Below are 17,918 nucleotides of genomic sequence, written 5' to 3'. Positions count from 1 at the left end.
GCTTTCACTATTTTACCGCAAGCTACCCAACACCTCTTCGCGACTGTAAGAGGAGGTCGCTACTCGAAGACTCATATTTACTACATTTGCTATGTTAGTTTACCTGCCGGTAAAGTCTAAAATTTATATGGAGAAAAACTGAACACGGACCCTTTTCTCAAAATTTTAGGAATATTTTACCTGGCTTTAGCCAAAGAAAGTTTGCGTGAGGTTATGATAGTTGGAGTTTGGTGGAAGCTTTTGTTTTGAGATATATATAAATTTGGAAAATGTTGGGACTAGGTCCTTTGCATAAGCAGCAACTTATTATGAATCTGGATACAACAAACGGAATGCGCGCAGGTGAGTTTATCCCATTTTGCAACCCTTCTTCCCAAGGGAGGCCTCAGATTCCGGTAAATATTTACCAAATCATATTATTGAGTTACGACTAAAGTGAATATACCACTCGATGTCCTTTTTTATGCTCTTTACGAATATAATAATCATTTTTGTCGGAAATGAATTTTAGCCCCCACCCCTAGGCCTATATATACCAATTAGGGTATATATTTGCACGTTTAATAACAAAAAGATTATTAAAGGTTATCAAATGTCAATGCCACATGGAGGAAGTAGTGAGATGGATGTGTCAAAATATTCCCCCAGGAGATCATTAAGGCTCTAGATACATTCCCAAGAATTTCATTCACCTAGCCTAACTCAACTAGGCTACTTTCAAAGATAGCAAGAATTTTACCAACCAGAATTTTACCGGAAACTCCATCAAGTAGCCAGGCCAGCTAATTGGCCTGGCAATTTTTTTCTTCTGACTACTTCGCGCAGAAGAGGTGGTCGTAGAAAGTCAGGGGAGGGCTCATTCAAGTGGAGATTGAAAATTCTAATGCCCTTTTAAAGAGTCAAAAGTGATTGGATTGAAATAAGATTCATCGTTTCCAAAATAATGACAGAAAAGTAGCACAATTCAAATCCCCATTCAACACTCCAAATCCAACTGTTATAATCGCACCTCCTCCCCTAATGAAGTTAAGATCGAAAGTATTAAGGTAATTTTTTTCCAATTAACTCACTATTGAGGTAGTTAAAAAATAGACATACCTTCAGAATCAGAATTTAATCCTGAATGTATTTGTATTGGAAATGAACTTTACCCCCACCCTCCCGTAGTGTGTCAATATATACCCTGAATTGCATGTATGCAAAGAATTTTCGAAAGGATTATTGAAAGGGGAATTAAGTGGTACTATTCATGGGTTTTTATAAATCTTGCTTCATAATTAACCCGTTCTGATATCCACAGCAAGGTCAATAAAAATTTCCGAGAGTCTAGCCTATTTCGACCTAACCTAATGTAACTCGTTTAAATTAGCATCGTTTGATGATGGGGGGTATGGGGAACTTGGTGATTGGACATAGGTGATACTAAGCAACTCACCTCTAACACTAAAGACGTGGAAGCAAGATGTAACCTGATGTAGCTGTTTTAAATCAGCATCGTTTGATAATGGGGGGGGGGGCATGGGACACTTGTGACTGGACATAGGGGAAATTGAGCAACTCCCCTCTCACACTTAAAAGACGTAAAAGTAAGATGTAACCTGATGTAACTCGTTTAATTCGACGTTTTTGGTGATGTAGCAATACTAAAAGAGATAGTTGGGGTAGGCCATGCATAGGCATCTACATGGGGGGGGGGGTGTGACTGTATAATTCCCCCTCTCAACTAAAAGACATAAGGAAACAAAAGGGTAAACAATTGCTAAATATACGGTAGAACTAAACACTTTGATGGCAAAACACTGTTTCAAACCTCCCGCCAGCCAAAGAAAGGTTTGCCGGCTTATCCTCCCCCACAAAAAAATTCTGCGAGTAGGCCTACCCTTGATATCATGGTGCCAGTGAAAGAAGCAAAAATAAGACACTTTCGGGAGATTTCAAAGGAATACTTTGTTTTTTTCCAGTGCTTCTTTGGACCAAACAGGCCCGTACGTAGGAACTTTTTTTTTAGTAAAACCCGACATTTCGATGGGCAGGAGATAAAACTAAACAAAAAACAGACAATCAATACGGAAAATATGCAAAAGTATAGGGAATAGGTATAATCCCTATGTTTCTTAGGAGAGGAACGGGCCCAAAGCTCCCTCCTAGGTTCTTACCTGGGACCAAATACCTGAATTTTATTCAGACCTTTTTTTCCAACTTATCTCGCTATGGAGGGAGGGATTCTAAATGTCTCTTCAAATGTGCCTTTCCTTCTCTGTGCTGTTACATCATCCCCCCCCCCTGTCCCAAATCAAAACATTTTCTCTGCGATAAACAGGTTTTAGCAACAGTAGCCAGGGACGTACATAGAATTTTTTTTTGGGGTGGGCTAAAACACGCATCATTGAAACATTTGGTACAATTTTAGAGGTTTGAACGCTGGGGTTTGAACAACTACAAATAAATAATGTACAGATCCAGGGATTTCCAGTCACCAATGGATTCGGCAGGGGTGATTACCCTTACAGTATCACAAATAGTGTTCGCCACCAACTATTGTCATGCTTTTTTTTGTGGACCGAGTTTTAGCGTTTTATTCCTAAAATGCCAATATAGTTTTCTAACTGTCTTTAGAGGAGGGACAGCGATCTACAATTGATTTATTTTTTTTTTTACTAAAAATTGAATTGGGACAAATATAACAGAAACTAAAAGGTAACACTTCTATAGGAAATATGCTAATAAAATTAAAGTAGTACTAATTTTTTAAGCTATTTCCAAATATCATGATCATGTCTGACAATGCACCCCACCCCCGAGATGGTTCCATATTTTCGAACTCCATTCTTTCGAATTTCGTATTACATCATGTTTCTTTGTTAAAATGGTAGTTCGCATTCTGAACTCGATGAAATCTAGTTTCACCTGATGATAGCAATAGAATTGTGGCTATAAAGATTATCTGAAATGATTTTAAAATATTGATAAGAAACGGTATAAAAATGATAACCTGATTAATAAAACCATCCTGCCCATTATAAAGTAAGAATTTAATTGTTTTAATGTGTATTTTTTTTATAGTGTTTATATATCCTAGGGCTATATTTGGGGCCATCAGGGGCGTGGAGTGCATTACAAGAAAAGGGACCATAATATTTGGAAAGAGCATAAAATAAGAATAAGCGATATCAAAAGAATTTTTGGTACTTGCGCATAATATGGTACCCACAAAAGAAGTAAAGTTTTGTTAATGCTAATGAAATATAATAAAATAGGATGAATATATAATAGTTTAAAAACAAATTTGGTCTATATATTTGCACATTAGGGGGGGGGGGGCCCTAAAGCATAGAATAAATTAAATACGTAACCGAACCTAGGTACCCCCCCCCCCTAAACCCCAAAGCGAAACAGTTTAAATATCGTAAACGCAATGAAAACCACGCTTTGCATTCCATTCCTCTATTGCAATTAATTACAAATACCCGTTTGGCGCTTCGTCTCTCGTTTCCTTGATACAGTTATAGCGGTGGGTATAAGATAGTGCACAAGTACCGAATTTTTTCTAAAAAATGAACGCCGATCTTTTAGGAATTCCATTTGGCCCGTTGGAACCAACGTGAATAATACCTTCAGCTTTTTATCTTCCTTGCCTTTTAATTCTAACTTTTGTATGTATTTTTATCTTCAATGGTTTTATAAGGTTAAATCCAATAGAATATAATCAAATTTTCTCCAAGCCTACCAAATTGTGAAGGAACAAAGTTAGTCAACCGAGAAAAAAGAAGTTTGAAAATAATAACAAAGATGATCTAGGTTTCAGGATGGCTTCAAATCTATAACGTTTATTGACGTTACATTTACATAATATAACGTTACAAAACATTCTTTCAACATAACCTTTCTTAAGTTGCCTGTTATACAAGAAGGGATTGATCTGAAATACCCCTTCCCCCTCCTTAGAGGACAAGCCCCCTCCGAAAAGGACGAAATTTTGTAAAATTTTAACGTAGTTATAATTAATTTTAACGAAGTTAACGAATTACGTGGTCAATGGTCTGTTCCCACTTTCCTCCTCATTACTAGCCAATCTATTAGCCATCTATTAGCCATGTTGGGACATAACTAAATTCTCATCGAAGAAAGCTGTCTTTTCACGTTTAATTTCTATACATTGTCTTTTTATATATGTTTATCTATATACTACAGTAATGTATCTATCGGTAATTAAAAGGAAAAAGGGATTGGTGAGAATTAGCCCATTATGGCGTTTCCGTACTCGATAGGCTAAGGTCAATCTCTTCTTCTTCTTCTATGTTTGTGGACACAGAAATGAACTTATTAGGCTCTTGTGGTATTTGACCCTAGCTAGTTTCTGCTTGTCAAGGGCAATGTTCTTTAGGACATCAGAGATGAGCTAAAAGCCAAGGCCTGGGGGGAGGGTTTTGTCCCCCCCCCCGCGAAATGTTTGTCTAACTCTAAAAACGTAACAAAAATGGATATAAAACAATTTTGTATGCCTTTTATGAGTTTTTTTTTGTGTAAACCTCCACCCCCGAAAAATTTTTTTGAGTAAACCCCCTCCAAAAAAAATTCTGGGTACGGCCTTGCTAAAACACTTTTTTCTACCATTTCCTTTTTAACCTCACTGAAAGTAAAATTTTCGAACTATAGTATACAAGCAGCGGTTTCCTGCAGCGGGTTGTTTTTCAATCAGGTAGAACTTAGGGGAGAGATGGTGTTTTTTTCTCACCAGATGGTGTTTAATTTTCCACTTTAGATTGTTCCCCAGTAATAGGAGAATCGTCATCCCCCTTTGTCGATTACGATTAAAATAGGCATAAATAAGTGAGACAATGATAAAGATAGTGGTGACGTAACAACAAGACAACACTGTCATTCTAAACATAACCAGCAATGCCAACGCGGTACAGTTTTACCGTTTTTGGTACAATTTAGAGGTCCTGGTAAAGTGCAGTATATTTGGAAATTTTTTGGTATAATCAGATTTCCTGGTACATTTAGGTTTTACTTGCTCCTTTTTGACTCAAATATCTGTTCCAAGTTATAGTTTATTGAAAATTTTCATATTGTAATGGCAAATTTTTAACCTATTGTTTCGGTGGTACAAATTAATTTCTTGCGGTACAATTTTAATCGGAAAACTGGTACAGTTTATTTCAAGGCGTACACCGAAAAATCGTAGATACGAAACAAGATACGAAAAAAACTACAATTTCCAACATTTTGGGGAACAAAGTGGATACGAAAAACCGAAGATACCGTAGACCGAAAAACCTTAGATACGAAAGTAGATACGAAAAAAAAACTATAATTTCCAACATTTTGAGGAACAATGTAGATACGGAAAATCGGAGATACAAAAAAAAAATCGGAGATACCGTAGACCGAAAAACCGTAGATACGAAAGTAGATACGAAAAAAACTATAGTTTCCAACATTTTGGGGAAAAAAGCCGTTTTCGAAAAACCGAAGATACCGTAGACCGAAAAACTGTTGATACGAAAGCAGATACGAAAAAAACCCTATAATTTCCAACATTTTGAGGAACAATGTAGATACGAAAAATCGGAGATAGAAAAAAAAATCGGAGATACCGTAGACCAAAAAACCGTAGATACGAAAGTAGATACAAAACAAAAACTATAATTTCCAACATTTTGAGGAACAATGTAGATACGAAAAATCGGAGATACAAAAAAAAACCGGAGATACCGTAGACCGAAAAACCGTAAATACAAAAGTAGATACGAAAAAAAACCTATAATTTTCAACATTTGGGGAAACAAAGTAGATACGAAAAACCGAATACGGCAAGTCAATCCAACCTTTTAAGGTTCGTAAAGGGAGAAGAGATTAAATATATCACATAGTGCCCTTATATCTACAACGCAGCAAAAAATAAATATCAGAGAACCGAGAGATCCAATGTGGTCACTAAAAAAAGACTGAGACGCAGAGCTAATGTTCGAATTGCTACTGACGATTCCGTTGTTACGCCCTTGGTGATATTTGCCTAGGCTAATTAATTCTTACTCTTTCAAAATATTGTTTCGCCCAATTCTTATCCACCATGCCTCTCTAAGATCCTCACCTAGTAATTTTAATAACAGACATAGTACTAACAAAGACCAAGGCGTTGACCTCATTGCCTCTGCTAATTCTATTCCTATTTACCTCTGGTTATATTTTTCCAATTTTTATCTTTACCCATTCAAAACAACGTTTTGCTCATTTTTTACGTAAATACCTCAGAATTTTTTTGTCTGAGGAAATATAGACCTTGCCTTTAGCTCGCTCTGCTGCTCCACGACCCTCACCTAGTAAGTAGGATAACGGTCCCAGTGCTAACAAAGCCGTTTGAACCGTTTATTACCAACCGGTTTGTGACGCTTCTTTGCTTCCTTGTTTTTTTACCGTAATGTTGATAAGACGAAAATTATATGGTAAAAATTGAGAACGAGTGAGGAGTAGCTAGCTTCTCTATTTAATAGTGTTGATCAGGCTACGGTTGACTACAGTTGATACAGTTGATGCCTGTCAGCACTTAGCTTTTCTACATATTGAGATCAATGCTCAAAATGCTGATTGCCTACAAACTTGGGAAGGAGTTAAAGGACCTTTGTGGGCCTGGATTTAGCATTCGCAATTTAATGTTCTTCCACAAAGTTTTCTTAACAAGAACTTTCAAGCTGTCTTTGGGAGGGGGGTGAATTTTTCCTTTACTGAAAAAATTACCTTTAATTATATTTGACTTTGAAGTTTAACGGTTTCTTTTTTTAACTAAAGCTTAGGCTCTGGGGGATCAGCTTCCTGCTATAAATTGGGGGGGTGACTGATCTATGCTCATACAAAGTTTTTTTCTCCAAGGAAGAGTGTGTTCTGTCGGGGAAGGGGCAACCCTTCCTGGGATTCAAATTTAAAACTGCCAACAAAATTCCAAAATTGTCATGAAAAACACAAGAAATTGCGGGGATAGTCTTTAAAACTCTTGAAATTTCGCAGAGAGCCTGGACCTTGCGACTTCCTTGCTTATGATTTTGTCGTGACTCATGCTATTATAGCTTTCGTGCGGGTTGGGGCGCACGCAGGGGAATTGAGGACTGGACCATTCCACCGAAATCCTAAATTTTCCCGGATTCATGGTGGTTGATCAAATTAATATTTGGTCCCAATGTAAGAGCCTCTCATGGAGAGTTTAAAAATTTGGAAAAAAAAATATAATTTCAGCGCATGTTAAGGCAGAACGAAATCTATTCTAGTAATAAAACCTTAACTGCAATATTTTTTGCTGTGTGGCTTATTCATCATTCACCATATCCCGTCATTTATAAATACGTTTCTGTATGAGTTTACGCTCCTGATTACTATTTTGGCTCTAAATTACTTAGGAATTAACACAGAAGATTATTTAAGGGCCACGGTTAGGGTGGCCCAAATTATGCAACACTCACTTATTTTCAAATAAACAATAGAATCCCAAGTCTCTATTTTTGTCAAATTTTTTTTTAAACTTTGTATATTATTGGTCATATCTCTTCAAATTTAATTCTTAAAAAGTTTCTAGTGTTGTAAACAAAAATACAATCAACTAAGAAAAGGAAAATATAAATAATAAGCAAAAATCGCAAGATCTAACCCCCAGTATTTTTGTCCCAAAATATCGTTATTTTAGTCGTTATTTATTTCACGATAAATAACAAGATTGTTCATACTATATCTTTTATCATAAAATATTTAGTTCGTAATATTTCCGATCATTTCCATTCATTTCTAAGCTTTGAGAATTGTTTTATTACTATTTTTTATACTATTTAAATAACTGTCCAGAATTAAAACGGAAGAGATTGCCAAAGCTTACAAAATAAACAATAAAGGCTGATTTTAATTAATAAGCAAAAAATCACAAGATCTAACTCCCCCTTTATTTTTAATCCCAAAATATCGTTATTTTAGTCGTTATCTATTTCACGATAAATAATAAGATTTTTCATACTATATCTTTTATCATTAAATATTTAGTTCGTAATATTTCCGATCATTTCCATCCATTTCTAAGCTTTGAGAATTGTTTTATTACTATTTTTTATACTATTTAAATAACTGTCCAGAATTAAAACGGAAGAGATTGCCAAAGCTTACAAAATAAACAATAAAGGCTGATTTTAATTAATAAGCAAAAAATCACAAGATCTAACTCCCCCTTTATTTTTAATCCGAAAATATCGTTATTTTAGTTATTATTTATTTCACGATGCATCATAAAAAAATTTTGTAATATTTTTGTTTATAAAGAAAAAATAATTATAATATTTCCAATTAATTCAATTCAGTTCTAAGCTGTAAGAATCGTTATATCGCTGTTTTAAAAACTTTCAAGAATTAAATTGAGTGCCAAAATCTTGTAAATAAATAATAAAGTTTGATTTTAGTTAATAAGCAAAAATCACAAGATCTAATACCCTTTTATTTTTACTCCCAAGATAGCATTATTTTAGTTACTATTTATTTCACGATACACCATAAAAATTTTTTGTAATATTTGTGTTTATCAAAAAAAATAATTATGATGTTTCCGATTAATTCAATTCAATTCTAAGCTGAACTGTAAGAATTGTTTTATCGCTGTTTTAAAAACTTTCAAGAATTAAAATGAAATAGAGTGCCAGAATCTAGTAAATAAATAATAAAGTCTGTTTAATTTTAGTATGCCAGGAATAAGCTAAGTATAAAAACTATACTCTAGTTTCCAGACAAATAAGCTACGCTGCAAGCTTTAAGTTCCTATCTCCTTTTTGACTTCAATTGACTCCAGGGCTTATGCAACTGATACCAAGTTCACTGGCCGACAAGTAGGACAGCATTACTGCTTTTTAATGTTTTGCGTATAAAGCTGTGTTTCAAGACAGTGCTGGAAAATAGGGCGTTCATTGACATCAAGTATAAAGTCAATTTTTTTTGGGTCAGCATTTTTTATAATTGTAGTATTAAAATGAGGAAGATAGCAATTTTGAAGAGGGTCAGCGAGAAAATTTTACGGTTGCGAAATTCCATATGTGAAGACCGGAAGGTCTTTTAAGAATCAGCAGATAGAAAAAGTATATTTTATCAGATGGAAAATTTGTGAAATTGGCGAAATTGCAAATCTTTGATATTCCAATCCAACAAGACAGAATAATAATTCGTTTTTTTTCCAAGCTATTGAAGAAGAGAAATGACCATGTATATTTTACGTAGTAACCATCACACACATACACACGCACACACACATACACACACACACACACACACACACACATATATATATATATATATATATATATATATATATATATATATATATATATATATATATATATATATATATATATATATACTATGAAATCGCTCGTCCCTTCAGGACCAACTTATTGAAGCAAAAATTTGCCAATGTCATGAAAATTGGGAACTGAAGGGGTACTGGTGCATTATGCGGGCACCGCGAAGAAGTCAAGTTTTGTTAATGCTAATGAAAAAAAATAAAGTAGGATGAATATATAATAGTTTAAAAACAAATTTGGGCTATATATTTGCACATTAGGGGGGGGGGGGATAAAGCATAGCATATATTAAATACCTAACCTAGGTACCTTCCCCCTCCCCCCCCCTTAACCTCAAAAAACTATCGTTTAAACATTGTAACTCATTGAGAAACCACGGCTTTGCAATCATTTATCTATAGCGGTCTCTTACAAATAACCCATTTGACGGGTTTTGTGACTGGTTTCCTTGATAGGCTACAGTCTACAGCGGCTGGCCCGCATAATGCACCAGTACCACTGAAGGTTCTCACTTAGAAAAAATATATTATTAAATTTTTTATTGAAGCAACGTATATGCCTAGTCTTGGTAAAAAGCCGTGTACCTCCTATGTATTTTTTAAATGAATAATCGTATTAAAAGTTAAAAATAACCCACACCACTATTGATGGATAAATCATGCCCCAAAACCAACAGAAATTAAAATAAGTACTAAAATCGGAATTAAAATAGACTGAAATTGCCATAAATAGGAGTCTACCGTCCACCCAAACCGTTTAAGGGCTAGAAAGCAAGCTACGCTTTACTGAAGACGATTTGTATGTCTGGCCCTATCTTCACCAACAAAATAAAATGAAATTCCATGGCTTATTTAGCATATTTTTGGTGTATAGATGCTATAAAATTGTAAGAGAAACAAATTCAAATTTGATAGTTGTAATAAGTTTTGTTCTCCTCATAACTTTTTTCTTCTATACGCATTAATCATACTTCCCTAGGCATTCTAAACCGCAGGCGCTTAAAAATCACCGTCACTTTCAACTCCAAGATGATAAACTTTCGTTAGTCCTTTAAAAATCCGCGTTGTAAACCTATCCTTCTAGTAACTATCATTCAAATGAATGAAAGGGGGATAAGATTTCAGTTGCCTTGCCGAAAGGGGTCCTGATCCCCTCCCCCAATACCAGGGGACCAGGAAATCAAAACGTAAATATTTACTTTTTCTTAACATACTGCCTATTCAGAGACCTTTCGCTTAAATTGACAAATAAGTATTTCACCCCCTCTCAAAGAACTAAGCTAGAGCTGGGCCACATCTTTGAATGGATGATCTTCAGCATGCACATACACAAGATTTTTTATGGGGGGGGGGTTTAAGAGATTTTCGGGGTTCAATAAGAAATTCTAATTTTGTTTGATAGTTTGGACCAGAGGCAACTGTGAACGTCCCTAGTCGTGAGCGATTCCGAATTGTTAGAGCTTTGTTGGGTACACACAAAATGAAGGTGATTAATATAATATTAAACGATAAAGAGGAAATAAAGAGATCCCTCGGGCTTCGCCAATCGATCTAGTTGAACGGACAAAAATAGAGTAGGTTAGTCCAAGAGAAGGTTAGGGGGTCCTGACCCCTTCCTTCTCCCGAATGAGTCACTTATATAAAGATATATAATTCCGGGTGATATATTTCGGTAGCTTTTTACCCCCCTTCGCCGGAGTGAAATTAGATCCAATCTGAAAACAGCAATCCGTTCGCAGGTGGCTCAAAATTCTAAAATATATATATAATGTGTTTTGTTTTGAACAGTCACCCCGTAGAAACTAATTGCATGCTAATAATAACTTCGATGTTTCTACAGATTTCTAAGAGAGAGCATTGACCGTGGCAGAAGGGTGATTGCAATTTTGACGTAACGAATGTAAACAAAGTTTTGCAAAGTATTCGCAGTCAAGCTCTAGATTTCCGCAAAGGATAAACCAGCAATTTTGATATAAATGTTACAGGTAGCTATTTTTTACTTCGGGATTTGCCCTGAAAGTTGACAAAATACGTTTAATTACTTTTTAGAATTTAGAATTGGTAGGGTTGAGTCGTGTGAATGGGATTAAGGGTTGGCTAGGACGTACTCGGGGCCCGTCCCTTCGAAACCTAAATTGTTAGAGTTTCTTGGCACTTCTCATTCAAATTAGCAAATGAATTTGCTTTATGTTGCCGGCCCCACCCCTGAATAAGTTCTTTTGTACCTCCCTGCGGTAAGTACATCATATTTCCATGTTTATAAATGATACTTCATTTTTTGGTGAACAAAATTCGTTTCTCTTCCCTAAATGCCTAGTAGGAACTTTTTTGTTTAAAGTATTATATTTGTCATTAGGCACCTAGTTGAACTCACTAGCTCAATGTCTCTGCACCTACGAGAAAGAGCAGTAAAGAATCTTTATTGAGTTTGATGATTGAGGTCATATTTTCATGGGGAGTCACCGGGAAGTTTTTATTGGAGCTTGATGTGGTCCTTAGAATGGGATGCCTCTTTTGTACTTGTTAGGTTATAATCTATATTTTGACCTAATTAAATTTATAATTACATATAATTACACTTATCTCTGTGCCCCCTCCCTGTATAAAAATTCTCTGGTGCTTTCCCTAACATTGTGGCTATGTGCAACTCTGTCTGGATATATGCTTAATACAACTTTGGACATTCGCAAAGGGATAAAGCCAGGCTCGTACCAATTAAGGGCCTCTAAAATCGCCTAAAATAGTGTTCTTAAGCTAAACATGTCTGTGTTTACAAACAAATCCGGAATAGCGCTTAATATATTCTGAGATACAATTTCAAAGAGATGAAGACATTAAGATCATAGACCTTTAGCCTCTTTGTGCAACTAGTTTTAGTCCGAGGAATAACAATTTTATCCTACTTAAATAGAGACAAACAATTTCTTGATAAATACCTCGATCATTTCACAAGCCAACAAAAACAAATCTTCGGAAGGAGGCCCAATTTGGCAAGGTCGCCAGTAATTGGCAAAATTGACAAGTTTATTAAAAAAAGAGTGAAAAATGGAAAATCTGAATGAGGGTGCCTGAAAAAATTGGGAGGGGGACAGGGTCCCTCTGTTCCCCGTGGATCCTCCCCTGCAAGCAAATGTGTAGCAACATTTATTCCTTTCCGTGGGGGGGGGTTAAATACCGGTGAAATAGAGGTTCAATGGCTATTTGCTGACTCGGAAACCTGCGATAGATCACTCAGTTGCAAGATTCGTGGGCACCAGGTGTCCAGCCACGCAAAAGGTAGAAGTGTGCCATGATTGTGCTGTGTGTGGCACGAATGAGTGCTGCATAGTAAAAGTGTATTCCACTTGGCAGAGCAAGTGGCACTCTGAGACTTGGGCGGAAAGTGGTTATTCGGAATGATATTGAGCAAGTAATAATACGCTCGGAAACGGACCTGTAGCCAAAATTAGGGACATGGTAGGTTCTTTCAGGCAATCATCTTCAGCCCAGCTGTTGAGGGCTTTAAAAATTCAGTGAAAAAAAAATGATCACGTCACTGATTTGTCTTGATATCAAGTGGTCGTTCCGATGTTGTTATTGATACCCACCGTATCCTTTGAGTTCATCCATTTGAACTCAGTTTTATCCCTTTCAATTTTGGTACTTGTATTATATACGCCCGACCTAATGTTCTTCTAATATGTTTCTCTGACACTCGATCGTAATGAAATATACCAAAGTAAGATAAACATATAATACTTTAGAAACAAATTTGGTCTATGTATTTGCACATTAAGGGGTGGGGGTAAAGTATAGCGGGTCTACATGCCTAATGCATTAGGTACAATTATTCCGCTTATTATGTAGTAAGAATTGTTTTCTAACTTCACACTGTCCAAATACTTTATCCCCCCCCCCCTAATGTGCAAATATATCCGAAATTATATATTTCCTGTCCTTTCTGTCAGTTCACTTTGTCTTGTCTCACGCTAAGCAGAAAGAAACTAACGAAAAAAAAGCGGTTTTTATAATGCATCAATGAATGAACAACTTGAGCGGTAGGGCGTTTATCATACAAGTGCTCCAATTCTTTTACCATTTTCAACTCAATTTTGTTGAAATTTTATACTTTTCGTTTTATCTGTCTTAATTTTCTCTTCACACCGTTTGTTTCTTGTCTAGACTCCGTCTCGGCGGTAATGTGTGCAAGGAAAGTTCATTCAACTTGTTTATTCAACTTGAAAAGCCATTTGCCAAAATCTGACCCATGAGATAATAAAATGGTTTTTAAGACTAATAAAAGTTTGCATCATGACCTGATTTTAGACGAGGACTCATTTTAAGAAAATTTTAGATCAAGGCGTTGCGCATTTGACATTCTTGTGAAATTGGACGCAAGATGTATATCCAGCGGGGGTGTTACCATTTTGGCGAGCCCTCACAAGCACGAAAAGTCATAACATCGAACCGTCATAACATCTAAAAAAATTTATCAGACTATATAATTAGTAATAAGTATATAATAGTTTAGAAACAAATTTCGGCTATATATTTGCTTATCAGGGAGGTGGGGGTAAAGCATAGCATATATTCAATACGTAACCTAACCTAACCTAGGTACATTTTCCCCCCTAAACCCCAAAAACTAAAGTGGTACTTTCCCTTTACATGGGCACCTACAAGGAAACCAGTCATGAAAAACCTGTTTTGACGGGTTTTCAATAGACGGCTTCAGAGTAATGCAATCCATAGCTTGGTTTTCATTGTTTATACGATATTTAAACTGTTGTTTTTGGGGGTTTAGGGGGGGGGTACCTAGGTTAGGTTACGTATTTAATATATGCAATGCTTTACCCCCCCCCCCCCCTAATGTGCGAATATGTAGCCCAATTTGGTTATAAACTATTATATATGCATCCTATCTTATTTCATTAGCAGTAACCAAACTTGACATTTTAGAAGTGCCCATATAATGGGAGAGTAGCCTACCACTAAAGTTTTATAATTTTTGATGTTATGACGGTTCGAGGTTCTGACGGATTTTTTCGTCGATGTTATGATGAATTTTGTGCTACTCCTGGCGTTCGTGCTCCTGACGGTTCGATGTTATGACGCCTTCCCTATCCAGCGCACTTATTTTGTGGGGATAGGTTTGTCAAAATGGGCTATGAGCCAAGAGAGAGGTTGGATTTATTTACAAAACACATAATCAACAAAAATAATTTTTAGGGGTACCTCTCCTAAAAAGCAAAACTTGTCTGTAAGGCTTGGTTTTATTTTTTCATTGCGTATATTTTGATAGCAATTTTTCCAAAGGATCTTAAATGAATTGGTGTCCTATTTCCAGAATTCCATAAAATTTTCTTCTAGGGACAAGTCCTTAAAAATTCAAAGGTTTGAAAACGAAGGTTTTCTCTACAGAAGTATATTTTTTTTTCTTTTTGTTTATTCATCTTCCTCTAAAGGGGGTGAAGAATTCCTTTCCCCTTTTGGGCTCCTATACCGAAAAAGAGATTTTTTCGCCATATAAGCGTCTTAAAATTTTTGTTGATTGTGCTTACTACTGCTGCTCTTAAGGAGTTGAAAAATATTTTCTTCCCTCCCTCTTTGGGGCTCACTTGAGGACACATTGCTTTGTTAAGAATCAATTACCTGGTTAAGAGTCGACCTTGCTTCTATCAGTTTCCCAAAAACTGACTGTTTACACTAATGAATTGGTTATATAGAAAATCCCTGATAGTTAGAAAATATGAGGTTTTGGGTGCAAAACATAATGGTACTCGTGTATTATTCTGAACACACTCGAGAAGTTTGCTGAATGTACAATCTATGAAAACTGGTTTCATAGCCACAAAGACAAATAACGGTTGACAGAATGCATTGGATTTGTATAATTTGGGCTATATTTTTTGCACATTAGGGGGCGGGGGTGGGGGTGTTGGTAAGGTTATGTTAGGTTAAGTTAAATTAGGTTAGTTTATTTTACCCAAACACCCCTCTATTGTGCAAATATATAGCCCAAATTATATGATCATATAAACTAAAGTATTATATTTTCAGCACATTTTTGTAATTTCATTAGTATTAACCTAACTTCACTTCTCAAGTGTGTTCTGAATAATACAGGAGTACCAACATAATAATTCTGTGTCACATTCCCTATCGACAAAAAAGTCATTTTTGAAAATCCCGTTAATGATTTTGACTGTCTTTGCCTGTTGATTGATTAAAGTATATAAGGTGTTGAGCTGAGAACTGAAAAAGCTGAAAACAGACTCATTCTACTTGAATTGGTGTTAAAATGAATTGTTCACCCTGTCCTGGTCGAGGTAGTTGTAATAAAAAAAAAAAATACCTGACGGACACTCCCGCTTGTTGCGACTAAATCTTCGAAATTCCGATATATGGGCTTGGGAATCCAATTTTCAGGAACTAACAGTCCCCAAGGAAGACCTCGTGCCCCCTTCCAAATGTTCAGATTATTTATGCCTATGCACCTTGTAAAGTAGCATAAAACAGATAGAAACAACCCAATCTCTCTCCGCATTTAACGTGAATTATTCCTAATAATTGTTTAGAGACCCTCCACCGCAAAACCAATGTACAGTAATACCCAAGCCCAAGTATATTTTAGCCTGGGCAGTGTCCAGGACGCTCTACATATAGACCAGAAATACATGTTACGGAAGCTATACACTCTTCTAAAAGATCGACCGTAAAGAATTATATATTTATGCAATTTGCCCTTTGTTGCCATTGAGATTTTTTGCAAAGATAACAAAAAATAATTTACTTAGTTAGAACCCCTTTTCCTGAAAGGGTTGTTACAATCCTATGCGATTATGCGATATTGCGATTACGCTATTGTACAGCTTAGAGTAGACAAACTTTTAGGTGGAACAAAGACGAAACATCCCCCCTTATCCCCTCTCCTCAGCAAAGAATTTGAAATTAGGATTTCAACGACACTCATCCCATACAATTTAGTCCTTTTCTTTAATTATAAAAATTGAAAAATTCCAAGATTCACAAAAAGATGTATGTTTCCTGACACTTTCTACTACTACCCCCCCCCCCCCCCTAAGCCGTTCCCGAGATAGTGTAGATACGCTATTTGACAGCTCAGACCGGACAATCTTTTAGGTAGATCAGAGACGAGATATTTTTGCCCCCCTCATTCCCTATCCCCAGCAAAAAAATTTAATTTAGGGTTTCAATTACACCCATCCCCTGCAGTTTAGTCCTTTTTATTGTAGAAGTGAAAATAAATAACAAAAATCACAAAAAAATCTGCTTGCCAACTAAATTTTCGTAATTTTTCTCTCTTTTTTCCGAGACGAGAGTTCCTTCGCGCATTTTCATTTGAAGGTCATTGAACCTCTTGTTAGAAGACCAGAGCTAGAATAAACTCTTTAGTATAACACGTGCGTTTGTTCAAATTAATCAAAAAATAATAATTTTTAAAGCTATAAATGCAAAATTTTGAAAATAAACTCAAAAGTTTCCTGAATATGTACAAATCATACGTAGTGAAGTGGCTCACTGTCTTGTGATACCATTTTTTTTTATTATTATTAGACAATGCGGAATATATTGGATATGTCAGTGAATTTATTGTATTATGAAAATTGGATCAGGAAGTATATAATATATTGTACCTGCGTAAAGGAGAAGGGGTCCTTAGAAAGGGTTATAGCGGGTAGGCTGGTCAAGGGAACAGTTTGAAAATGTACGTTTATTATATATATATACGGTGGGTCTCTTTCTAGAATATATATATATATATATATATATATATATATATATATATATATATATATATATATATATATATATATATATATATATATATATATATATATATATATATATATATATATATATATATATATATATATATATATATATATATATATATATATATATATATATATATATATATATATATATATATATATATATATATATATATATATATATATATATATATATATATATATATATATGTATGTATATTGGGTTAATGGTTCCTAGAGTCACTTTTAGTATTCCCACTGTTCATTGGGAACCTCCCCCACCATTTTTGAAGCAAATGTCAGTGAAGTTATTTTTCTATGAAAATTGGATCAGGAAAGACCCAAGAGAGAGTTATAGTGGACAGGGTGATCAGGGCAAAATAATGAAAATGTTTTTTTCTATAGATTCTACATAAAGGAAATTACTTTCCAAATTTTTGTTTTCTTTCTTTGAGCAAACTATAACTTGGTTTCTAGAGACGCTCCTAGATAGTATTCATTACCCCCCCCCCCCCCTCCCTCAATTATTCTGGGGAGATGGAATTATAAGTTCATAGAAATAGATAACTTTGGTCCTATCAGGTTAATATGGACATCCAAAATTTAAGCAATTTTTCGTAGTATACCGAAGAAAAAAAAGGGAGCAGATAGAGGAACCTGAAAAATTGCTTTCTCATATCAAGTTCGAAATTTCTACTCAAGTGTGGACTCTTTCTCTTTATGTTATGATATTTTTCATGCTATTATATTAGCACATAAGAGATTTTTGCGTTAAAAGTATCTAAGGATTCTTCAAAAACAGGCGGGGATATTTGGCCAAA

At 35.3% G+C, this 17,918-nt stretch overlaps 2 protein-coding genes across 8 annotated transcripts in view; one reads left to right on the top strand and one right to left on the bottom strand.

Moving 5' to 3' along the window:
• The window catches only part of LOC148941131 (uncharacterized), a 169,471-nt gene extending 153,146 nt beyond the window's left edge, over nucleotides 1-16,325 (bottom strand). For all 3 annotated transcript variants that reach the window (XR_016143251.1, XM_089103991.1, XM_089103992.1), the window contains exon 1: nucleotides 15,657-16,325. The gene's annotated coding sequence lies outside the window, so the exon portion shown is untranslated. The remainder of the gene's footprint in view (nucleotides 1-15,656) is intronic.
• Nucleotides 114-17,918, top strand: part of Hr4 (nuclear hormone receptor 4) — a 62,256-nt gene continuing 44,451 nt past the window's right edge. For 2 of the 5 annotated variants that reach the window (XM_089103984.1, XM_089103983.1), the window contains exon 1: nucleotides 114-342. In XM_089103984.1, the coding sequence (XP_088960110.1) occupies nucleotides 270-342 (73 nt within the window). In that variant the 5' untranslated portion in view covers nucleotides 114-269. Of the gene's footprint in view, nucleotides 343-10,387; nucleotides 10,510-11,277; nucleotides 11,308-16,739; nucleotides 16,942-17,918 lie in introns of those variants that run through there. The other 3 variants (XM_089103988.1, XM_089103989.1, XM_089103985.1) reach the window with 3 other exon arrangements.

The sequence above is a fragment of the Artemia sp. Qi Xiang Cuo genome, chromosome 18 (genome assembly GCF_049724085.1).
Source record: "Artemia sp. Qi Xiang Cuo chromosome 18, ASM4972408v1, whole genome shotgun sequence".
NCBI classification, from domain to species: domain Eukaryota; kingdom Metazoa; phylum Arthropoda; class Branchiopoda; order Anostraca; family Artemiidae; genus Artemia; species Artemia sp. Qi Xiang Cuo.
This window is presented reverse-complemented; position numbering and strand designations above follow the sequence as displayed.